Source organism: Anguilla rostrata, chromosome 2, assembly GCF_018555375.3.
Source record: "Anguilla rostrata isolate EN2019 chromosome 2, ASM1855537v3, whole genome shotgun sequence".
Classification (NCBI taxonomy): Eukaryota; Metazoa; Chordata; class Actinopteri; order Anguilliformes; family Anguillidae; genus Anguilla; species Anguilla rostrata.
Window position 1 is genome coordinate 21,617,060 of NC_057934.1, and position 25,464 is coordinate 21,642,523.

At 47.2% G+C, this 25,464-nt stretch overlaps 1 protein-coding gene across 31 annotated transcripts in view; it reads left to right on the forward strand.

Annotated features, from left to right (window-relative positions):
- The first annotated feature begins 1,117 nt into the window (after nucleotides 1–1,117).
- The window catches only part of tcf7l2 (transcription factor 7 like 2), a 108,869-nt gene continuing 84,522 nt past the window's right edge, over nucleotides 1,118–25,464 (forward strand). For 8 of the 31 annotated variants that reach the window (XM_064321175.1, XM_064321181.1, XM_064321182.1 and 5 more), the window contains exons 1-3: nucleotides 1,120–2,051; nucleotides 2,213–2,279; nucleotides 2,433–2,557. In XM_064321175.1, the coding sequence (XP_064177245.1) occupies nucleotides 1,863–2,051; nucleotides 2,213–2,279; nucleotides 2,433–2,557 (381 nt within the window). In that variant the 5' untranslated portion in view covers nucleotides 1,120–1,862. Of the gene's footprint in view, nucleotides 2,052–2,212; nucleotides 2,280–2,432; nucleotides 2,558–25,464 lie in introns of all 31 variants that reach the window. The other 23 variants (XM_064321185.1, XM_064321186.1, XM_064321189.1 and 20 more) reach the window with 8 other exon arrangements.

Sequence of the window (25,464 nt, forward strand, 5' to 3'; positions counted from 1 at the left end):
CTGGTGTACAGCTCATCATGATGTTCATAATATGCACGCATTGGCCTCCTACATAAAATAATTACACGGAAGATTTTAGGTCACGTAATTGCACATAAAGCAGGTAATTAGGCAACGCCTAATAAAGAAATAACTATCACTAAATTGTTAACCTACTATAAATTGTATATATTTTAATGTCAATTTACACACACCCACATTCGCTGCGTAATTTAAGCTGCACTGTACCACTTTTTTAACGACACCATTTAAAGGCATCATTTGATTGGACTGGAAATTCCAGTGATACAAAGAAAAACTTTTATTAGTGCCATTTTTCCCCGGGCTTTGGAAAGATATCACATAGGCCTACTGCGCAGACACTGAGGAGAAAAGAATCCTATACAAACCAAGACCCTGTTCTTTTATTTATAATGAATACAGGTTAGTGCCCAGACCTGCGGAGCCTCATTAGCACCGTGCGTTGAGTCCACACGGTATTGTGTTGAGACCTCGGTGCTGATCGCTGGATCCCTCAACGCATTTTCCCACAGTTTTTTCCCCCCCCTCAGCCTGGCCCTCCTCTGGAATGGGAGCGACAGTCCACCGTTAGCAACATTTTACTAACATGTTCTAAATCCTTGTAAAACCACACATGGAAATTTTACCTTGACACAAATTCACCTGATCGTTTACGATAGTTCTACTGCAGGTTACGTCAAAAATATTTTTCAGCCAAATTATTTAGACATCCAATTTTAACATCCTATTTCCAACTGGCTAGCAACCGAAATTAATTTGTAATTGAGTAATTTGCGGGTTAGGTAAAATCAACTACTTATCCAGTTGTCAAGTCTGCGTTGAGGATTTCAAAATAGTTTGCTTGCTGGCGTAACGAGATAAAATTCAAATGTAGCAACGACCATGAATTCCACGCAATGCAGCTAGATCTCTGGTTTGATTTGCTTTAGTTTTTTAAAACTTCTTATACTTGGATTATGAACCACGATCACTAAAGCCAGCAAGAAAATTACATTAACTAGATGACTTAAACACAACAAACGCTAAATGTTCGTTATTCCATTAGCATCACAATTACTTATTGCGTTCTATTTAGCTAGCAAGCCAGCTAATTCCACGCGATAAAATGTCACGTCCTATATTCAGAGCGAGCAAACACCGTATTTAGGATTTAGGGTAAACTTTAAGCCATCCATGATAAAACTCGTCGGAGCTAGCTAATGCTAATAACGTTACGGTTGACAACAAGCTCCACTGAAATTTAAGAAAATGAGGAAGTGAAAAATAACAGTGGGACACAGATACCGCCCAAATATGTAATCCTCGCATTGGATTATAGTATTTTGCGACTATTCTATGTTTTTTGGCACAGATCTGAACCGCTTATCTGGATAGCTAACTCTCCTGCCTCTCTCAAAACTGTCTCTTCCTCTCTCGCTTTTCAGAGGGCACAGTCGTGCTCCGGCTTCCTCAAGCCGTTTTTTTCCAATGCTTTCCTGCCCCTCTCTATTTATGAAAACGTCACTTGAAGTCCCTCCCTGTTTGAATCTCATTAGTTTCTTGTGTGTTTCTCCCTGTCAATAATCCCGAATCCAGAGTCTATTTCCATCCCTCTCTATCTGTCAATCAGCGCCGCCTTTGAACTGAAAACCACTCCGACCAACTTCAACTCACTCAATCCGAGCGGCTCAGCTCCATCTCCGGCTCCTTTTTCTGCCAAGATTCCCCTCTTTTTAGTTTGTACAAACCGCCAGTCCTTGGAAAACGCTAATACAGACCCTAAACTTTAACTCGGATTCGGGATCACAAAGATCAAGGGTTTAAAAACTTTGTGTTTTTGCCCCCCAAAATTGCTCGGGAAAATGCCGCAGCTCAACGGCGGTGGAGGGGACGATCTGGGAGCGAACGATGAAATGATCTCCTTCAAAGACGAAGGGGAACAGGAGGAAAAAATTTCGGAGAACTCCTCGGCAGAAAGGGATTTAGCAGATGTCAAATCTTCTCTTGTAAATGAATCAGAAACGAATCAAAACAGCTCGTCGGATTCAGAGGTAAGTGGGAAATTAACCGGGTCATTTGTCCACCTAGTTCACTATGCTACGTTTTCCTAAATGTGTGTTTTTTTGTGTTGAAACCGCTTTTGTACGACTGAAACGTTACCGTTTGCGCTATACGTCTTTAATGCAAACCTTGTGTTTCATTGCATTTCAAGGCGGAAAGACGGCCTCCGCCTAGATCCGAAACTTTCAGAGACAAAACCAGAGAAAGTTTAGAGGAGGGTGAGTTTGTCGTTTTTCTTCACGGTCTGTCTCTGGGACTTTTACAGTACTGTACAATGTAAGCGTGTCGTGGATATCCTAACGGATTCTCAGACGCTTAAAAACTTTTCAAGGCACTTACAAAAGTTTTCTTCTTTTCCCCCGCCATGTTAGCTGCGAAAAGGCAAGATGGAGGTTTGTTCAAGAGCCCTCCGTACCCGGGTTATCCATTTATAATGATCCCCGATCTTACAAGCCCCTACCTTCCAAACGGATCACTTTCTCCAACAGCACGCACAGTAAGTTAATTTACTTAAATGTTTGTTTATGTATATTTAAGGAGACACGCATTTGAAGGCAGTGTGTTGTTATTCACGCATTGCTTCCTAGTGAGCTTGGTATGTTAGCTATTAATATAGCTAGCTAGCTAAAGCAAAAGTTTCGCAACTTTTCAAGTACTGTATAATGGCACGTACAGAGTCTTAGCTAGCTAGCTATGTGTATTTGTGTTATGAGCGCATAAGTGAGCAGTTTTCAGCTCCGAAGCGAACGCGCGTTTCCATCGCCTATTCTATTTGAGGTTGCATGTGATTAGGTATGTTATTTCACAAGCAATTGTTTTACGAGCTGTACATAATAAAATAATCATATTTTGTAAACCCACCCTTTATTCTGTAGTGATTAATAACAATTTATGGTTGCATGTATTTATTTTAAATATGCGTTTTTCAAATCATTTTATTTTGTTATTTTACGTAACACGTTTACTTAGCGTTGCATTTATTATTATTATTATTATTATTATTATTATAATTGTTATTGTTATTATTATTATTATTATTGTTGTTGTTGTTGTTGTTGCAGCAACAAATCCTTATCTCTCAATTAAGGAAGCGTACATAAAGGGAATTTGAAACCACTGACATTTCTCTCAATTAATAACTATTTCACCCGTGCAGTTTTGCACAGTTATGCCAAGCGTTTCACGAGCGCAGATGGTGCAACCTCTCTGAAGAATGTTTTACTTTTAATTTCTAATTTACCTTGTTAGTCACATAAAGCTATTGAGATGTTGTATCTTATTTATACTCGGGTAAATAAATAAAAAACATTAATAAAAGCAAATTTATATGTTAATTCTTCATTCAATCATTACGCATTTAGTCTGCTAAATGTAAGTACATGCTTGTCATTATAAATTCCCATTTATCAAATTTCTGCGTCTTAATTATGACGACCAAATAAAGCGTTTGTAATATTTGCACATTTGTTTTATGCCTCCGTGGTAGGTTGTCACCTACGTAGTAAATAGGCGTGAAGAAATGTTTGAATTATTTTCCTCATAAATAACGTTGTCTTATGGTATATAATAGACATTTTTATTTTTAAAATATCGAATGCAATCGTACGCTTTCTCAAAGTGTAGTTCAGTAAAGACACAGAAATTGTTTTCCGTGCGCAGCTTTGTGTAATTATGCATATATACTAATTTACCCTCCACCAAATACCAGTCCCAGTGGGGCAATATAACTGCACATGGGGGGCAATTTTCTAAACCTACTATTTTTTTTATTCAATTTGTTTGTAATTACGAGTCCCTGCTTCCCGAGCTGTCATGTCATATTAAAGGGCTAGAGCAACAACGAGACTTCATGAAATATTCTACTTACCCTACACTTTTGCATAAAGAAATGTGTTTTTTCAATTTCTATTTTGAATAGCCTATTAACACCAAATTCATTATTTGCATTTTTTATTTGTCATGAAATGGTGTGATATAGAAAGTAATGAATAAATTGATGATGGTCTTATAATTTGTTCGACTTGGTTTCTGTGACAACAGACATTACATTATGTTTCAATATTTGTAAGATAATTTGGCATAATATCATAACAGGCCTTTTAGCTGTGCACATGTTATGCAAAAAAATAATAAAATAAAAGAAGAAAGGACACATTTTAAAAACACTGGAAAAACTAAAGTGCACATAAACAAGACATAGAGGTAAAAAAGACATAGTTTTGAAAACCTGTGATGTATGCAAAGGATAGTGATGATTGATTTGATTTATAAAGAACAAACGCAGTGTGTCTTATAATATATTTTTGTCCATCTAAAAATGCTATAATGTGACGTATTTCATCGTGCTGTAGTTTGTTTTATTTGTTGCTGGCTTGCAGAGTTTACTTCGTCCCCACGAGCCATTGTTTGTCGGGTGTTACACACAAACATGGTTGTGTGTGTGTGTGTGTGTGTGTGTGTGTGTGTGTGTTTGTTTTCACCACAAGGCTGCTGTTAGCTAATCTGAGAGACAGGGCTCTGATTGTAATAACTGTATGAGAGTTGCATAAGGTTTCGCCCCTTTTTGCAATAAACACTGAAAAAAGGACAAGCCTTTGCTTTGAATCTGCATTTAATATGCTTACTGAAAAAGAAGTGTGCTACAGTCCTGCGTTGTACTTGGTGTACTGTGTATGTATATGGATACGTACACGCGCTCTCAAATGTCACATATCTTAGCACATGGTCTGTGTTGGGTGCATTCGTGCGCAGCAGTGATCTTCCTCCATTTTAAAAAACGTTCAGGTGCTAGGCCTGAAACGCTGCGAGAGTCCTGGAGAATGTTTGCTGTCGCTTACTTTGTTTAGCGCCTTCTCTGTGTGCATTTTTAAACAGAACAGCAGTCAGCTCGAGTCAGCAGTGAGAGCACAGACCGCTGTGTGTTCTGTCAGATCGACTGGTTGGTTACAATACAGACTACAGCAGTCACTGTGGGATGGTACTTTGTGTATTTTTAGTTCTTTGTCTTTATGTATTATATATATGTATATGTATATATACATATACATATATACACATTCCATTCCAGATTTATTTGTTTATTTTAATTTTTTAGCCATGTCCCTGTTTGAAGTGAACGTCAATTTAATAACATGCTCAGGAATTGTGTGTTGATGTTGGCTGGTTTTTTATCATCCATAATTGCATTGCCGTTTCAATGCATCCAGGTGTAGCGTTTAATAAATGCTCAATTGTAATTGTGTTTTGAGACCAGTGGCTTTCAGTAAATACTTTGGATTGTTAGTAAATCCATGAATCTGTTTGCCCATGTAATCCCCCCTTATTGTTCACTTCTGTAAACGCACTAGGTGTCAAACCGTCTCGGCTTTTATGCTCCGACTGCTGTTTTCATAACGTATTACTTGGTTTATTCTAAATATTTTATCTGGGCATTGATTGCCCGTCTGTTTGGTCACAAACACAATGGGTCAAATGCCAGTGGTCCCGGAACAGTTTTCTGAAAGCGTTTGTTCGCCCTTAAGCATTGTACTCTGCATAGCTTACAGGAGTCAGTTTGGTGTCAGAATTTGTCAGTGTGGTTTCAGCTGCCTGTCCGGTAGATGTGTCACACACTGCCTCTTTTGCTTCCCTCTCAAATGTACTTTTAAGAATGAATGTACTTTAGAAATTTCTTTTTGTTTTATTGCTTAATGGTTCATCTGGCTTTTTAGTGGTTTTGTTTTAACCCAAGGGAGACATTCTCATTCATTCTCCTCTTGGAAATTGCACCAAAAAAAAGATATTTTACGCACATTTATGTTAAAGTAAAATCTGTGTGGTCATGACGGCTTCGTAGAAGAATGTGGTCCGTATGTGCGGAGTGTAAATTGTGAATGAAATGAAAATTGTCCTGTTTTACTCTGGCAGTGCAGTGTTGTTTTAGGTTTTTAGTTTGATGGCCTTTGGCTGGACTAAGCATGCTTCCTGATGGATAGTATTCCCTTATTTAAAAAAAAAAAAAAAAAGTAAAAAAAAATATGTCGCTCCTACACACACACATAAGAAGAATTATTTTTGTATGTATGTATATGTGTTTTTATATATGTATATATATATATATATGAATGTGTGTGTTGTAGGGGTTGACAGCCTGTCTATTTTGTATGACCTCAGAGAGCTATAACGACGCATAGTTTGTTTTTTCAACCACCTGAGTCTGAAGTGCTTTATAATTTGGTATCATTTAACAGTTTAACATGAAATCATATCCAGAGTTTAACCCCTGCTGCCTTGCCCTGTCCCTACCCCTGCCCCACACCATCCAACCCTGCCACTCAACTCCGCACCCCCCCCACCCCCCACCCCCCACCCCCAAGTCTTCTGAGTCAGAGCAGGTTCAGATAGCCATAACTGCACGGCTGACATCCGCCCCACTCTCTCTCTCTCTCTCTCTCTCCCCCTCTCTCTCCCTCTCCACCGCGTGCGCCAGCGTTTGCCGGCAGCGCCACAGCCGAGCGGCCCGGAGACTCCCGGCGCTCCCGGCGGCGAATCGCCGGGCCGTCAGGCTGTGGCGCAGAAACGCACGGGGGCCCACAGTCGCGCACCCGGCAAATTACCGGGGGCCATAAATCCGCTGGAGCTATTTAGAGCGGCCCGGGCCGGCGAGCGCGGAGGTACCCGACGCCGCAGCGGGCCCTCGCGGTGCCCCGGCCCCGTACGTGTAATTACCAGCAGTTTAAAAAAAAGACACGGCACCCAAACACGCTTCTCAATTTAGAATAAAAAAAAAAACCATCTTCTCGAGAAGGAAAAAAAAAAACTCTATGGCCTATTCCGAGCAGATTTCGCAGGACATTGTGTTGCTGAGACAATGGAGTTGTTTTTTCTTTGTTTGGTTTTGTATCTGGTTTCTCTCACAGTTGCTTCCATTGAGAAATAAAATAACTGCTTGTCGGGGGGGGGGGGGGGGGAAGGCAAATGACGAATTAAGTATACTGCTGGCTTCGGGAAGACTATATTGTGTGGTTATTTGTTAATTCGGGGCTGAATTAAAAAAATCTTTTTTAGCTTGAGGTGGAGCAATTGTGTTTCCGCAACGCCTGGTCTGAGGGAAAGGTCTGGAGAGATCTTTTATTTCTGTAATTCACGAGGACAGTATCTCTCCCTCTAATTCGGGAGGATAAGCGGAACAATGGAGCCGGTATGGATTATGTGTGTAGTGCTGCCGCTCTGAATGGCTGGCGCCCGTGAGGTGAATGAGATTTCGGGGACGGACTGCACCTTATCAAATTGGCTTTACATGCTAATGACTCCTAATTGTCGCCCGTGGGGGGTTTATTGGGCGGGCATTGTGTCGTCCTGCGTCGGCAGTCGCGAGACGCACGCTGGGTTTATTGGGAAGGTTGACGTCGTTTTGTTTTGCAAATCGCAGCGTGTTTACGACGTACCGGCCCCGGGTCCGTTCGCTGCGCGCTTTGCACTTTCCCCCTCTCCCTCTCCTCCCCTCCATTTTCCCATCGCAGCCAGCGAAAGGAAAAGTGACTCTTGTGTTTCGCTGAACTTGATGAACGCCCATAAAACTGCAGTCTGGTTCGGATTTGAGGGAGTTAAGTTCAGGACTAAAGTTTGGCACCGTTAAAACAAATGCGGGACCTGCTCGGCATTAGTGGACGGCGCGCATATTTTCAGGACTTGGCTAATTAGTGCGAAACCGTAATTGTTCGCGCGCCGCCAATAGGAGCAGCGTCAAGCGGAAAGCAGAGTTTGCGCTGAACCGGCCTGCAGTTTTAAAACAATAAATCACTTGCATATTTGTGGAGTGATTCAGATGGAGTCGAGACCTCTCCCATCACGACATGTGGTAAATTGTAAAAGTCAATGAATTGCAGATGTGGGGAGTACAGTAATGTTTTGTGAGCTCTGGGGATCGAGTGGAAAAGATTTGCGCTGTAAATATTTACTGAGATTACGGGACTTTTTCTCCCCCCTCCGCCCGAGCCCATTAATTATGTGGCGTTGGCGATGTCGGCGGTTTGATTTACCTGAGAGCGCGTGGAAATTGGTCGCGGTCGTTTCGCCTGGCCCGCTGATTTTGTCCGTTTCCTGTTCGGTGTTGTAAAGGTGCGCTGGGTGTCTCGAAAGCTGCGCCTCGACCCTTCTTGTTGAGAGAGCGGTCTGAATTTTCACCTGTCACAATCGGACAATTGTGAGGTTCCGTTTGATTTAGTTTGAGAATGGGGATTGTTCTGTAATTCATTTGTTTATTATTTATTTATTGCTGGGGCATAATCATTGACTGAATGATAATAAAGAGTAAAATATTTATTCCAATAAACAGGTTTTGTCCTTCTAAAAGGCATGGGTCTTAAATAATTAATACCGCGGTGGCCAGTGTCCCCATAATTATGGCACTCTTGTTTTTAAATCCATTCATGGCCTCATATTAGACTAAGTGTTGGTTTGTTTTTATTTCTTAGCTAGGAAAGGAAAATGAAATGAGACTTGTGAGTAGAGGCTGGGAGTGTGTGTGCTTTTGTGCTTGTGTTCTTGTGCCTGCAGCTTTCAGTGTACACGTGAGTGTTTGCATTATGTCTGCATTTTTGTGTGTGTGTGTGTGTATGTGTGTGAGAGAGTGACTCGGTGAGTTAAGTTGTGGCTGAATTCTCTCTCTCTCTTTCTCACACACACACACACACACACAAGCATTAGCTTAGCAGCTGTGGCGAACTGGGGTCTCTAATGCATTTCCATAATGCTTCACACAAAGATCACTCTGTACATCTGGAATGCAACTTTTGTCATCTGTTAAATATAGGCTACTGGCCCACATGGCTAGGCCGCTCGAAACATGGAAATTAAATTATTCTCAGTGGGGGGTGTGGGGGTGTGCGGAAAGCTCCAGATTTCAGGTGAAAGAAGGCATTCCTTTCCTTTTTATAAGTACCAATAAAAATATTTTTTTAGCAAAATAGTTTTTGTTAAATGCCACAGACAAAAAAGTTTGAATTATTTTTTTCCCTCTTCATTTTCCCTTTTCTTTATTCCCTTGGTAAGTCTTGGGTGAAGAGAATTATTCTCTTGATCGTAAACAGGGAAATATACTTTTACCAAATGCCACTATCTGCCTTATGCACTGTGCTGAACTACTCACTGCAAACAGACTCTGGCTATGCTTAGTGGAAGGTCAGCCATTTGAAGGCTCTGGTCTAGAAGCTGCAGTGGTTTTTTTGTTTGTTTAAATAATAATAATAAAAATAATAATACTAATAATAATTTGTTCAATTTCACAGGTCCTGTAGTAACTTTTCTGAAGCAATTGGATTGTTGTGGAGTGATTTTCTGTGCATGGAGACTTTATTTATTTATTTATTTATTTATTTATTTTCTTTTTTTTGTGCCGATCAGTGAATCGTAACCAGACAGAACGCGCGTCTGATTGTGTGGTGAAAATGTTTTAGCCGTCGTGACCCTGGGAATGTTCTTCGTTTTGAATTGGCTGCGGAAGTGGAGATCTTCGGATGAAGCTCGTGTTTTTCGCTGGTTGACGTGTGTATTGGAAGGGTACGAAAGCCCATGTTCGGTCATTAATCATGCTTAGATGCTGGTGAGCATGTAACAGTGGACTGGATACTCATAATTGAGATGTCATTTGTAAGAGCATTTTAATCCCAATAATAACGACAACGTTAATAACTTCCGTTAATAATAATAAGTCCATATATATATATATATATATGGTAAGAGAGTGTGTATGATGTATGTGTTTGTGTGTTCATGTGTATGCATACTTACATACATACATACATACTTACTGTAGATGCGTACATGCATACGTGTACATACATATAAAATGTGTATTTTACATAAACAGGTGGGAGGCTAAATACATTATCTCACAGCATTATGCAGGTGAGAAACGGAGACAGGGAAAGCGTGTTACGGACGGACGGAGTAAAGAAACCCGGTGACCTGGGCGTCCGCTCCGTCCCACGGAGCGTCGTGTGCGCTGGACTCCAAAGGTGGCGGAGCGAGGCGCGTAATTGGCGGTAATGCCGCCGTAATGAGAGCAGAGGCCGCTCGCGGTTAGCTGTCCAAACAATGGAGCCTTCCGGGGGCTGCATTTATCTCTCTCTCTCTTCCTTTTTTATTTTTATTTTTAATCGGCGGGGGGCCGCGAGAGAGAGGGAGGCGTCGTTTATCGCCGGGCTTGACTGGCAGGCGACGCGCGCGGCTCGAGCTTCCTCTCAACTTTCCGTTTTTTAAGAATTTTATTTTGTGTCTTCTCGGAACCCTTGCCCGTTCACCTCGGTCTTTCTCCAAACGCCTCTGCCTCCACCTCCTCTCCCTCTCAGTAATGATGTCCACAGGACCCACCCCCCCCCACCCCCCACCCTCCATTCCCCACCCCACCACCACCTTTAGAAAAAGAAAAAAAACCTCAAAGGAAAGCATTGTTTGAGGGCGGAGGAGCGGCGCGTGTGTTTGGACTGGAGCGGGTTGGGGTCGGGCCAGAGTGCAGGCCGACGCTCGGCCCCTGGGTCCGGGGCGCGCCGCTGGGTGCGGGGGACGCGGGTGCGGCGCGGGTGCGGCGGTTTGAGCTCTGGACCCTTACCTTTTGGGGGCGCGCGGTTCGGGGGAGGGGATTGGGGGTTCCGCCGGGGTAACCCCGGGGCGTGGCCGTGCGCGCTTCGCCCGTCACGCCGCGCGCGTCGCGTTCGCTGGCCGCCCAGGCCGGTTGATTGGGTCTGCTTCTGGTTTGCGCTCGAATGCAGCGATCCAGCCACGGTGTGGGAGGACTATGACAGTGCTTTAAACACAATAACGATCAACTTATGTTTTTATTAAATAATACCAGCATTGGCTTATTGTACAGAATGATGGTGTGATGTTCTGATATAAAGGACGTTTTGTGAGCCTGTGCTTGTGTATGATCTATAATGGTGCCACAATGTAAGGGAGTGGATGGTGATGCTCAGAGATGCTGGTTGGGCCTCGAACCTTCTTCAAAGGGGCAGGGTGTCGCTAATTGGTGAGACTTCGTGGACTTTATTAGTCGGCTGCTAGAACTGCGTCCAAAGAAATGAAACTGGCCTGTCGAGTGAGGAAACGGCCCATAAAAAAGAGAAATCATTGAGATGTGAAGAAAGCTGCGGTTACGTTTAAAATCCAGGTCCTGGCTGCTTGGAAATATGAAGTCCTATTTGCTGTGTCTTCTTGAAACTCTTTCTCAAATATTCCCAGGCAAACCTTTGTTTCTTCCAGAAGCTTAGAAAATTCTCTGCCTGCCAGGGTTTGATGCTTTTTGATTCTGGTTTTTAAGATTTGATTCTGTTTGGGTTTTTAAAAAAAAGTGGAGTAGAAATTCCGTCTGCGAGACTATAGTAGGCTATGTGGAATGTAACGCTGCAGCAGAGGGGAAAGGTTGCGTAGTCCGACATGTATTTTTAATCCTCCGATTCAATTTTTAATTTTGGCGTAATAGCCTCGATGGGGCCCCGCGCGCTCGTGTGCATGCGCTAATGAGCCGCTCGTTATCCTGTTTGCTCGTCAAGGTGCTTAATTCACATCAACACGCAAGGTGAAGGAGACCGCATTGCCGAAGCAGCAAATAAACGAATGTATTAATTGCGAGATTTCTGTGGGATTTCGAACAGAATATATACAAGGTTAACGTGCGATAAAAGGGCCTCTGGGCTGATGTGTTGGTGTTGGCATGCGATGAGCATTTTCACTTTGCTAAAATAAAGAAAAATGTCTCCGCGACAGACTTATCAGCAAAAAAAATGCCAGTGAATATTTCCTTATATATTTGAATGTATCCACAGAACTGAAGTTTTATGTACATAATTGGTATCATTAAGGTGTAAGCAGACGCAGTCTTTGTGGGTGATGTTTGGTATCATTAAGGTGTAAGCAGACGCAGTCTTTGTGGGTGATGTTTGGTATCATTAAGGTGTAAGCAGACGCAGTCTTTGTGGGTGATGTTTGGTATCATTAAGGTGTAAGCAGACGCAGTCTTTGTGGGTGATGTTTGGTATCATTAAGGTGTAAGCAGACGCAGTCTTTGTGGGTGAAGTACCGGAGGCCGCCCGCTCTTCTCCAAACGTCTTCGACCGCAGCTCGGCGCGTGTGTGGCTGGGGCGGGTGACGTCCGCCACAAGGTGTTTGCGGGTTTTCCGATAACGCGCGGTAATGCCTTCCTGTCGGACGCACCGCCATCATCGTTCCGGATTTTGCCGCGGAACGGACCGCCGGGGCGGAGGCTGCCCTTTCCCAAATGAATCCTGACTCGAAGTAATTGATTCCCTGGAGCGTGTGAGGGGTCAGTCCCGTTCCGGGACGCAGGTGCGGAATGACGTGGTTTTGTCGGAGGGGTTGAATCGGAAATTGCCGGAAATTGATCAAGCTGTGCTGCTGAGGTGATTGTTGGGCAAGCTGTAGGAGTGGGGGGGGGGTGGGGTGGGTGACTGGATGAAAAGGGGGCGGGGCGAATAACCCCTGTTCTGGCTGTGGAGCCGATTTATCCAATCAGAGCTCACCCACAGACCTGCAAGGGAGGCCTTTTCATTTCACTACCTACCCAAACCTCTAGTGAGCTCTTTATCCAATCAGTGCTGACATCATAGATCAGCCGGGGATTCCCTCACCGAATCAGGGGGGCTTACTCTTTCCTTTTTACCATAGATATTTGGTGCTGGAATGTGCAAAGGGTGCCGTATTAATAAAGATGGACAACTTTGACCACTGACGTTTGTCTTGGCCCTCTGTGTCAAAAGCTGAGTTTTCAGGAAGTTAAAAGTGTTTCCTTTCCTCGTTGTGACGCTGCCTTTTTCGGGCACGGGGGCGGTGGTCATTGCGGTGACAGTCGAATCTCCTTGAAGGCTTTCAACATGACCTTTTACTGGGGAAACTTAGTTCTTCCTAAGTCACATGATTGATTGCGCGAGGAGGCCGTACGTTGCCCTGGCGACGCGGTCGTGGCCCGGCGCGGTCGGTTTGAAAGTCGGGTGGCGCTGGCGGTGCCGGCGGGGGCCGGAGAGCGGCGGTGTTTATTGGAGCCGGGCGGAAGAGTGGCGGGATGTTTAGATAGCCCCCGGCCCCCCCAGCGCAGGTCCGAGGAGGGAGAGCTTACCCTCTGTTTACACAGCTCGATTGTCCTGCCGGCCTCTGTTCGCCTAATGCACTGCTGTTCAAACACACACGAGTGCAGGAATGACCCCCCCACACTCACCACACACGTGGCGGACATGCTTGTGTGTGGGTGAGAGTGAGAGTGTGTGTGTGTGAGGGACTGTGTATGTGAGAGACTGTGTGTGTGTGTGAGAGAGACTGTGTGTGTGTATTTGTGTGTGTGTGTATGTGAGAGACTGTGTGTGTGAGTGTGTGTGTGTGTATATGTGTGTGTGTGTGTGTGTGTATGTGAGAGAGACTGTGTGTGTGAGAGACAGTTTGTGTGTGTGTGTGTGTGAGACTGTGTGTGAGTCTGTGTGTGTGTGTGTGTGTTAGAGACTGTGTGTGTGAGAGACTGTGTGTGTGTGTGTGTATCTGTGTGTGTATCTGAGAGAGTGTGTGTGTGTGTGTGAGAGACTGTGTGTGAGTCTGTGTGTGTGTGTGTATTTTTGTGTGTGTGTGAGAGAGACTGTGTGTGAGTCTGTGTGTGTGTATGTATTTGTGTGTGTATATGAGAGAGACTGTGTGTGTGAGAGACTGTGTGTGTGTGTGTATGTGAGAGGCTGTGTGTGTTTGCTTGTGTAACTCCGTGTCAGTGCAGCATCAGGCACAGGGCCTCTCTGTGCGGCCCGCGGTCGCTCCAGCTCCAGCTCGCCCTGATTGAAATTGAAGAACAGCGAGCGGCGCTCAGCCGGGCGGAGCCGCCAAGCGTCGGGCGTGCGGGGGGGCCGGGGGGGCCGGGGGGGCCGGGGGGGGGGGCTTCAGACAGACGTTGACATACGGGCGAGTCATGGAACTAATTGTTGTTTGAATTACCTGTTATGATCCAATGACAAATCCCCGCCGCACTCCCGCCACTGGAGCAGAAAATGTGGGCTGGATTGGTGAGATGTTAGCGCGTGTAAACCGTACTTCAACAAGATGGATAAATGCAATTATTGGGCCGGCCTGGAGAGCGAAAACCCATTTAAAGCTCGTAACGCTAAGCAGAGGCCGTGGTTAATTCATTTGGCCAATTTGCGGGTGATGTACGAGTGTTGGGGAGCATTAGTCAGGGGGGTTGGGGGGGGGTTGGCGGGCGGGGGGGAGAGAGAGAGCGCGGTATGGCGCTCTTAAGCTGTCTCTGAGGGCCCCCCCCCCCCCTCCATCTCCACCCGTTCCTCCCTTGTGAGTGAGTGATACAGATGGATGCCACGGTCTGAAATGCTCTAAAATGGCAGAAAGATGCACTGGGTGCAGAGAGAGGGAGTCGCTGTGCCAATGAGCCGGTAACAGGAAGCAGGAAGCGGACAGATAGGGGCGTCGGCCTCACCTTGTTTCACCCGCTCCCCCCCCCCCACCGGCAACAAACCGCACAGGATCCTGGGCCCAGAGCCCGCGGAACCCCCCGAGCCGCGGGGGGGGGGGCTGCCGGCTCGCGTGCCGTCCCCCGGAGCCGGAATCTGGCCTCCGTGAGTAGGCCGCGCCGTTAGCCTAGCGGCGTCCGTGACCCGGCCTGACTCCGGCGCTCGGAGCGAACCCTCCAAATGAGGCTCCGGCGGCGCTCGCCATCGAGTGGCGATTACGCAACCTCTGCCTCGCCGCTGCACGCAGAGCTCCCTCAGAGAGGCTCAGAAATGGCCCCGTGTCATTTCGGTCTCAATGATTTCATTTCGCTTGTTCATATTGTTGTGTTTAACTCTAAAGAGAGGCATGTTTTGTGTTTACAAAAAGCAGTAAATTGGTGAGAAGAATCTCACTTGAGGTTTAAGAGATATTTGAGGTGTTTATGTATATGAACACATACAGCTATGCAGTATATGTTAAGCAGTGAGCATTTTTAACAGCTGATGTTCCACAGGCGTTACGTCAGAATGATTTAGATGTGTGTTGTGAGCGTGCTGCGTTTGCGTGTTCGTGCGCAGGGTTTGCCAGACGGTGCGGAACGCGGGCGCAGCAGACGCGCGGGTCTCCGTGGCGCCCGCCGGGCGAGGCGGGGCCGCGCGCCCAGCTGTTCCACCGCTACGCCGGCGCGGACATGCAAATGCGGCGGTTACAGCGCGGCGGGCCGGGAGAGCCCGGCGCGGAGCCGCTTAGCGGCGCAAAAAGCCGCCGATAGCAAAAGCGTGGTGAAGGTTTTAATTTCTGACTGCGGGAGATTGGGGTTCGCCATCAACAACGACTCGAGGAGGGAGAGAGTGAGAGAGTGAGAGAGTGAGAGAGTGGGAGGAGAGAGTGAGAGGGTGAGAGGGTGAGGGAGAGAGAGATGGAGAGAGTGAGAGAGAGAGAGAGTGAGAGAGAGAGGGAGAGAGTGAGGGAGAGAGAGTGAGAGAGAGTGAGAGAGAGGGAGAGAGTGAGGGAGAGAGAGAGAGGGAGAGAGAGGGAGAGAGAGGGAGACGCCTCCCCTGCTTCTCATCTTTTTTTAACCTCGGCGGGTTCGCTCCGGGGTAGTTAGATCTGTGTCTGTGGCTTTAGGGGCCGCAGGATCGGCAGAGAGTTCATCACCTCCTTTCAGCCGGCGAGGGAGCGGAGGTCTGGCGTCCCAAAGGGGAGCAGGCTGCCCATGTGTTGCACGGCGGTTAGAGCGCCGGGGTTCATGTTGTACAGTGGTTTGAGTGCCGGGTTTCGTTTTGCATTGTTTAGTGGGTAGAGCACTGGGTGCGCTGCTTGGTGGTCGGAACACTGTGTGTCATATCATGCTGTATAGTGGTTAGAGCGGAGGGTGTAGTGCAGAGTGGTTAGATCACTGAGTTTCATGTTGTGTTGTAGGTGGCGTTTAGGCTGGAGTGGTGTGCTGCAGAGTGGTTAGATCACTGAGTTTCATGTTGTGTTGTATAGTGGGTAGAGCGCAGGGTGTAGTGCAGAGTGGTTAGATCACTGAGTTTCATGTTGTGTGTATAGTAGGTAGAGCTCAGGGTGTGCTGTATAATGGTTAGATCACTGAGTTTCATGTTGTGTTGTATAGTGGGTAGAGCTAGTGTGCAGAGTGTTAGTCCTGATTAGTGGTGTATGTGGAGTCAGGTGAGTGTGGTAGATCATAGTTCTGTGTGTTGTATAGTGGGTAGAGTGCAGGTGTAGTGCAGAGTGGTTAGATCACTGAGTTTCATGTTGTGTTGTATAGTAGGTAGAGCTCAGGGTGTAGTGCAGAGTGGTTAGATCACTGAGTTTCATGTTGTGTTGTATAGTGGGTAGAGCTCAGGGTGTGCTGTATAGTGGTTAGATCACTGAGTTTCATGTTGTGTTGTATAGTAGGTAGAGCTCAGGGTGTAGTGCAGAGTGGTTAGATCACTGAGTTTCATGTTGTGTTGTATAGTGGGTAGAGTGCAGGGTGTAGTGCAGAGTGGTTAGATCACTGAGTTTCATGTTGTGTTGTATAGTGGGTAGAGTGCAGGGTGTAGTGCAGAGTGGTTAGATCATTGAGTTTCATGTTGTGTTGTATAGTGGGTAGAGTGCAGGGTGTAGTGCAGAGTGGTTAGATCACTGAGTTTCATGTTGTGTGTATAGTGGTAAGTGCAGGTGTAGCAGTGTTAGAGATGATTCAGTTGGTAGTGGTAGAGGGTGTAGGAAGTGGTCACTGAGTTTCATGTTGTGTGTATAGTAGGTAGAGCTCAGGGTGTGCTGTATAATGGTTAGATCACTGAGTTTCATGTTGTGTTGTATAGTGGGTAGAGCGCAGGGTGTAGTGCAGAATGGTTAGATCACTGAGTTTCATGTTGTGTTGGAGAGTGCTGAGAGCACTGGGTGGGATATTGTGCTGGACAGAGTGAGCTGTTCAGTTTCGGTTTGGTGCCGCTAAGCTAGCGCAGAAGCAGAGTTATGTGTGAAAAGGGAAAACTGTAGCGAGGCGGGGTCACATTCGTTATGAAAGAGCACTGACAACAATCATAGAGCTGGAATGTCAGGTCAGTCAGAGGTGGTAGTAGTATTTGCCTCTGGTACTGTGGATACTGGACTGTGCCTCACGTTTGTTCATATGACATCACATTAATGTCATTAATTAAGGGTAAGGCTAATCTAATATAACATGCTAAACTGGAATACAGTGCAGGCAACATTGGTACTTTTAATTTCACTTCTTTTTCATGCAAGTGATTTAAAATTTGAATATGAGCCAAGCAAATGTAAGTTCAATGTTAATGGGCCACTTCGCTAACAAAAAAACATGGTTAATCTAGCTAGCCAAGCAGTTGGTACATGTAGGCCTAATCTTAACAAAATTTATTTTAATGAAAATACAACTTTTCTCAGTCCTTATGGTTAGTGTAGTGCCATTGTTGAAATTTGTGGTTTGGACGGAGTGTAGCACAGTGGGTACAGTTAGCAACAGTGGGTAAAGAACTGACTTTAAGAAAGGTAGCAGGTTCAATTCCAGAACTCCTTGTATTAGCAACTAACCGAAATGTCTTCAGTATAATCAGTTTAAATGGTAATGTAAAAAATTTGTAAGTTGCTCTGATAAGAGCGTATGCTAAATGCTAAATTAATGGTTGTATGTCTTCAGCGATCAGTGTGAAGTTGTCAGTTTAATTGGAAATAGCTAGCTGTGTGTCAGTATCTGCCACTACTATATAGATAAATGGTTATTAATGGAGTTCAATTACAAAATCTATTGACTAATCGAAGATGAATCTTCATGATTAATCTAATAATTTCTACATTTCTAACTTTTTTTAATATCTCATGATACCAGAGAATAAATAATAAATATTAGCCTATTACAGAGACTTGGTATGTTCTGTGGTGTTTCTGTGATGGGTACTGTAATTTTTTGTCACGTCTAGGCAAGTATGAATGTAGTTAAGGCAAGTAGATAAAAAAAAAAACGATGTGTTTTTTATTCTAACTTTCCAATTTGGGCAAGTGTGAAAAAAAAAAACTAATGTGGAATGGTGAGTTGTGCAGTGGTTAGAGTGATGGATTAGATTTTCTGTTGCATGTGCTGGGCGTGATGTTGTGTTGTGTAGTGGATGCAGTACTGGATGCGAGGTTGTGTTATATCGTTACCGTGATGCCTACCCCAGATTATGTGTAACCAGAGCCCCAGAGTCCGGTTTTAACGCCCACACTTGCATTTTTGGTTTTATGCCTGGCAACGTTGGGACATCCCAATACCCCCCTTCCCCCCCCAAACACACCCTACCCCTCCATCTCGCACGCCCTCTCTGGAGAACAACTGCCCGTCTCAGTACACCGGTGGAATTCTACACCCTCCCTCGAAAAGCAGCCTGGAAGGTTTCTGTACGGTGCTCCAGATCATCTTACAGGCCACGCAGCCCAGCAACCTCCCCCGCCCCCCCCCCCCCCCCGAACCCCCTCCCTGCTTGGGGGCCGATGACGCAGTTTCAGTCCGGACGGCGGGAGGTTTTCCCATGCAGCTAAAATCTCTGGGTTAAAAAGAAAAAGGGAAGAAGAAGCCGTGCCCTCAGGCCGTGCCCTTATAAGGTGTGCACCCTCGCTGGCGTGGGGTTTCGTACTGGCACCCTGACTGAAAAAATAATAACCAAGTCCAGTTTCTGAGTCGGGTTGATTTAGCATCCCGGTCGAGATCTACATTTTTACGGCGTCCGGCGGAAAGCCGCAGCGCCCCCTGTGGCTCTGGCTGAGCATCGTCACACTGCGGTGCACAGCCCTGCGTTTGCAGAAAGGGGAAATATTTATCTTGCATCGCCAGTGAGTTTTTCCCCTCCGGATGGATGCTCTGTGAATGTTAGATTTATTGCTCCCCATCGGCCCTTGGCCCCATGTCCCCCCCCATGGGCACCAGCCCGTAGGGGCCAGGACTGGACATTCTGAGGCCCCTAATTTGTTTTCTTTCTTTTTTTCTCTCTCTCTTTTTTTTTTAACCGTCCCTGTCAAGTTGAGAAGTGGCCAGCTTCAGTTGTGGGGATTTAGTCCAGAGGATTTCTGGTTCTGGTTCTGGTTCTGTGGTTGAACATACTGTGGTGCTGCAAGCCCCATGACCTGGTGAAGGGGTTTTTTTTTCATTGGAGGCACGCACTTTACTGCTAAGCCCCCCCATCCTGCTGAACCGTCTGGGGTGGTCCGATCTACACCCACCCCCCCGCACCCCATCTCTCTCTCTCTGTCTCTACCTCTCTCTACCTCCATTTCCATGTGCATTTCTTGGTGACAAGCTCGATTGTGAATTACGATTGGATGCTCGGATCCTGTGGTCAGAAACTGAGCTCTAATTGGTTGCAGAGGCATGTGGCACGAGAGAGACGTAGCAGCGAGCGAACCGCATCGAGCACCGCGCCATCGGGAGCGAACGAGGGCCCTCGACGCTCCCCGTAGACAAACCGCGGTGCCGAGCAGGCGCTCGTAAAACAAACTCGGAGAAGAGCGCACTTTCGTCACTTTTAAAACCGAGCTCATTATGTGGTTTGCCCGACTGGGCTATTTTTTATTTTTATTATTTTTAAGGCAAAGATTTAGACCGGGTCCCTCAGGAGAAACAGGGTGTATTTAGCGTCGATATTATTAAACCTTTCTGTTCTCTCCTCGCTCTCGACGCCCCTGCGCCTCCCGTGACGGACGATTGGACGAACCGCAGCTCGCCCGTCTCTCCCCCCCCTCTTTCCTCAGACTCCGTGTTTTGAGTCATTTTTTTGCGCGCGCCGTAATTCCGCAAATAACATCGGTAATGATTCGCCTGGGCTTAAAGCGATCGAGAGGCCGCCCGTTTGCCGTCTGTCTGGTAAGATTATTGTTTCCGTGTAATTAAAAGTGCGACCCCGCGGCTGTCGTGGGAGGCGCCGGCGAGGAGTTTGAGCCGCGGCTGTTTTCTTCGCCGAAGCGAAACTTAAAAACAAAACAAAAAAAAACGGAAAAACAAAACTGAGGAAATGGCTCGGCTGATAAAAATAAAAGCGAGGCGGAGCGGGGCTTGCGGCGGCCTTCCCTTCGCGTCGCGTCTGCGCCGAACGCGTTCGCGCGGCGCGGGGACGCCGTCCCGCCCCGCTTTTTCCCAGAGTTCAATTTGGGCGGCGGTGCGGCCCCGCGTAGTCCCCCCCTGATCCCTGTGAGCAGTCACTGAAACCGCCAGGGATCGGGAAGGGGCGGGGGGTTTGGGGGGGGGGGGTGGGGGTGCTGCTTTAACTCCTGCTTCACGTGTGGTTTTTGTTCCCTGTCCCTTTGGACAGTTTCCAGAGATGCAGGTCTGCTCTGTTTCTGCCTTCCTTACGGCCAATACCAAGGCCCCTGTAATTCCCCAAATTGGATTTCAGATTTGATCTTGTTGCGCGCAGCAAACAGAACATTAAAGGCAAGGAGATGTGGCTAATGACCCTGCCCGTGTGTGTGTGTGATTGTGTGTGTGTGTGCTCGTGTGCCCTTGTGTGTATGTGTGGCTTTGTGTGTGTGTGTGTGTGTGTGTGTGTATGTTAGCAAGAGGACATCAACCGCACAGAAAACTATCCTGGCTGGAGAATCCTGAACGCGAGTAAACGTGGACCAAGCGTTGAGGCAGTCCGCGCTGAACATAAAGCGCTGAACACGTCAGGGGAAGACTGAGGGACGGAAGGTAAACTCTTCTGAAAATGAGCTGCAGGAGCACGGCCGTGGAGGGCGTGGTCTTCTCTGGAGGAAACGCAGAAATAAAGATTCAGTTGCGCTGCTGTCGCTGGAAGTGACGGAGGTGGCACTGGGACGAGCAAATAACAGGAAGAGAAGGGGAAAGTCACACGGCAAAGAGGCAGACACTTCCGGTGCGTGGAGTCTGTTTGTTCTCTGGGTCTTCTCTTGTTTGTTACGTTTTCTGGATGAGCTCTGCCGTCTTGCCATTCGTCCTGCGATTCCGTTAGCCAGGCCCAAAGAGCACTGATACGTTGGGTCCAGGAAGGATTTATTCAGTTTTATTTATTGATTTAAAAAAAAAAAAAAAATTGGTGTAAGAATAAGACTGCCAAGATGGCCTTTTAATTGACATAAGCATACTGAGAGGGTGAGAAAAGGGATGTGAACAAAGTAACTATTCACACCGAATTTAAAGGCCAATAAAAATCAGGTCAGGAATCATGAAGGCCCGACAGAAGCCTAGTTTGAGTTTACAAATGGGCGAAGATGAATGGATCCAGTAGCTGACAAAGAATCAAATAACGCAAGCCATCACAGTAGTTACAAAAAAAAAAAAGAAAAAAACACTTGCTACTCACCTAAAATATTGGATTTCTGAGCGCCTTTGTCATGAAATATGCGATACAAGCCACTGACCAGCAAAGCTAAACAAAGGAAACGAGCAGCATCCAGCTTTAGGGCCCCAGTGAGGGCTGCGTCTGATAAGTATTTAAAAAAAAGCGGTTTTTCAGACGCTTTTTAAAACATTGACAATCTGGCCCTGTGTGTTTCTTCTTCTTTCCCTTAAGCCACCTGTTCAGGCTACGAGATGACCTCTCTCTATCTCTCGCTCTCTCTCTCTCTTCTTTCTCTTTCTGTCTCTCTCCTGCCACCTTAACCACAGACTCCTCCCGCCTTAACCACAGTCCTTGTAGAAGCCGTGATGAAGTGAAATGGTGATAATACTAACAGAAGCGGATCATGGGAACATTAAAGTGAATGAGTAACGCTTGCCCGTCGCTCCCGGTTTCTCTGGTCCTGCCGGGCAGAAATGTATGCTAGCCTATATCTTACTGTGTTTCTGCCATTTTAAAATGTCTCAACGCCTGTTTGAGCATGGCCTGTCCCCTTCGGGTAGCCAGATCTGCGAAAGCTGCTAAGTCTTCCTGTCTTCCCTCCCTCCTTCTCCTCCCTCTCTTTCTCCCTCCCTCCCTCCCTCTCTTTCTCCTCTCCTCTCCCTCCCTCCCTGCCTCCTTCCCTGCGCTCCGTGCTCCGATTGTCTCTCTGAACTGGCAATAAGTTGATTGCTTTACAGAGATGATGTAAGCCTTTGCCCAAGGGTACATCAGGTAGGATTTCTCCTGCTTTATCTTGTAAAGCCTAAATTAACAGCTGGTTTGGTTTGAGTTCTTCTGGATCTGACTAAAGGATTACACTCGGTTCTCATGTGAGTAAATCTGATTTGATTTATTGCAGGTCTATCAAAAAAGATCAATGACGGCTCTTTTGAAAGTAAATCCTTAATCGGTCTTCCCTCTTGCATGTCACTATTGTGATTTTTTTTTTTTCCCTCTCCTCCTCTCAGTCAGTCTCCCTCCCTCTCTTTCTCTCTCCCTCCGCATTTCTTTAACCCATCGCTGAGAAATGTGTGGTGAGCGTTCTGCAGTGTCAGTGATATTTCGCCCAGGTGCCTGTGGGGCTTTCTCTCATTAGTTAACCACCGCAGCAGAGCGAAGTGAAACCCACCTTGCTAACACCGGATGACAGCAGTTAGGAGGAAGCAGAGTTCCGCAGTCTGAATTTCATTTTACGGTACATTTTTTTAGATGCTTTTCCCCTATAGTGGTTGCGGGCCTGCGTAATGTGTGGTGGCTGCAGCTTTCTTCCTAAAGATGTACCTGGGTTTTCTTAATGCTGAATACAGCTCCTCAAACTGGAAGCGTTATTATCGAAGTTTGAAAGAACGGATTGAACCCGGCCCGAGCGCGCGGCTGCGCGGACAATCACGATATCCGGCAAGTCGGCAGCTCTCTCGAACCAAGGCCGCTCATTGTGTGAAGTAGCGCCGCTCGCGTTCCCTGCCCAAACGAGGCTTCGGATGAGACCCCCCCCCCCTCTACCTGTCCCTCCCCCCGAATCCCTGAATAGTCGGGCATTTATTTCTTTATTTTCTTTGTCAACAGCCACCACCGCATTATTATTTTTTTTGTTTAGTTTTGGGGCGAGAAGGCTGTGACGTTGCCATGGCGAACGCGAAGAGCGGCGTTTGAGTTCCTTGATGAGTCTTTGACTCGTCCAAGCGGCGCAGGACAAAAAGCAGCCGCATCTGAAGGGCACCAGGGTATTCTTACAGTGTGGTTGATGCAAACTCCAAACTGCGTTCTCCTCAACACCCCCCACCCCCACCCCCCCCACCCCAAAGGGGTAAGGAAATTGAAATCCAGACCACCCCCCGCCTTCTCCCCCAATATGTCCTGGCAGCTGCATTGAAATGAGATACAGTGATGTTATGTGTGTTTCTGCCCTCTGGTTCGTCCCCTTCTGTAACACTGGGCCCATTGTACCTGCCCCCCCCCCCCAAAGGCCCAAGCACGTTGCCCCCTTAACGATCCCGTAACCCCCACAGCGCCGGCCCCACACCCCCCCTCCCCCTCACTACCCTGCCCGCCATTCGTGATGACACTGTCAGAGAGGCGTGTGGGGGGGGGGGGTGGCGGGTGTCGGCCCAGTGTAATGAGGACTGAACATCAGAACACCAAGGCCTGTGGGCTGAAAGGAAAGGAAAAAAGGAGAAAAAAGAAGACTTGAAAAGAAGCGAATAGATGACAAAGAAAGAGCAAGACCTGCTTACCTCTCCTCTGTGGCTTCTACTGTCATACAGACATAAAATAATTTCACTTTGCATTTCATATAGCGTGTGTACGTGCGCATTTATTCATAGGCATACTCTGCCTCTCTCTCTCTCTCTCTCTCTCCCTCCCTCACTCTCTTAGTGTGGGTGGCATTCAATCGACATTTGTCCTTAACTTTGACTTTAAAAAGACTTTAAAGCAAGAATCAAATAAATTTCCTTCACAAATGCAATTTGGCGCGTTCAGCAATCGCTAACGCCGACTCTCCGGAGTTTCTGAAGAGACAGCGTACCGCCTGCTTCACCTGCAAGTCGGAGTTAAAGACCAGAGCTGAGCGAATGCAGGACTTTCTCCCGCCGTGCCAGGTACAGGTAGCTGTGCGTCTGGGGGGGGGGTGGCCAGGTTTTTGGGGGGTGGGGGTAGTTTCCTGTTTGTGGGGCGCCGGTCGTCCACGGCAGCAGGCGAGGGGCTCTGGGTCTGAGGCCTCCAGCTGCGGGAGGTGGGTTTCATTCCCACACACTGCTCCGCTGGCTGGTGGGGGGGGTTGGGGGGAGGGGTGGGGGTGGGGGGGGGGGGGCATGGGGGTCGGGCTCCTGCTGTTGAACTGCCTGCGTTCTCCCCAAGGTTCTGGGCTGTCTTCCCGCTCTCGCCGAACCGCCCCCCTTCCCCTCCTCCTCCTCCTCCTCCTCCTCCCTGCCCTACGCCCCCTTGCCGTCACCCTCCCCTCCCCCCTTCCCTCGCTTTGAGGACTCTGATTTGGTTTGCCCTGAAACACCAGCTTGTTTTCTGACACGTGCCGCCACCTTAAAGTGGGGTTCGGGGTGCGGGCTTGCTCTCTCTCTCTCGCTCTCTCTCTCTCTCTCTCTCTCTCTCTCTCTCTCTCTCTCTCTCTCGGGGCAGGTTGACGCCACACTCGGGCGTGTCACGGTCTGCTGTCATTTGTGGAAGCTGCTCCTGTCAGCGCGCCGGGCTTCTTTATCCTACTTCCCAATGGGAAAGATGCGTGCGTGTGCTGCCAGGCTGTGCACGTGTGCGTGTGTGTGTGCGTGTGTGCGTGTGTGCGTGTGTGTGTGTGTGTGTGTGTACGTGTGTGAGCGTGTGCATGCGAGAGAGAGACCAGGACTACCTTTCTGCCATTCTTGCCTGGCATGTGTTTATTTCAGTTATCAGCAGATAAACCCTCTTCCTTAAGAGAACGTAGGCACCAGGTTACCGCCGCACCCACCCCCCCGCCCTAAAATGCCGTCGTTTGACGGTACCTGCGGTCAGCAGCTTGCGACGCCCCTCGGCGCAAGTGGGCCGCAAGGAGCCTTTTCCTCCGTTGGTTTTCCTCCGTTAAATAGCCGGGTTTCTGTTGCATCACGCGCCGCGTTCCACGAGGTAAAAACACGCTATTCAACCACATTCCTCGCAAACCTTGTGCTGTTTTCCCTTTCTGTCTCACCCCTTCTCCCTCTTTCTCTCTCCTCCCTCCCTCCCTCCCTTGCTCTCTCTCTCTCTGTCCCTCCCTCCCTCTCTTTCCCTTTCTCTCTCTCTCTCTCTCTTTTTTGGCGTAGACTTTTGCATGTATCACAGACTGGCAGGCTAAGAGCCCGGGACTTCCCCACGCCACACTTCAGCGCTTTGATCTTTTCCTTTGGAGGTAACATCAAACGCGAGCAGAGAAAGGGAGCTACTACTGTGAACTTCAATGTTCGGCTTGATGGCTCGACTGAGGGCTTTTTTTTTATTTTTTATTTTTTATTTTTATTTTTTTTATTTTCGCTGGTGCTGCTGTACTGCTTCGCCTCGATTGACAAAAACCCACAGTTTGTAGCCAAGGCTTCTTCCCCCCCCCCCCCCCCCCCCCATGCATGTTAACCTTTATGAG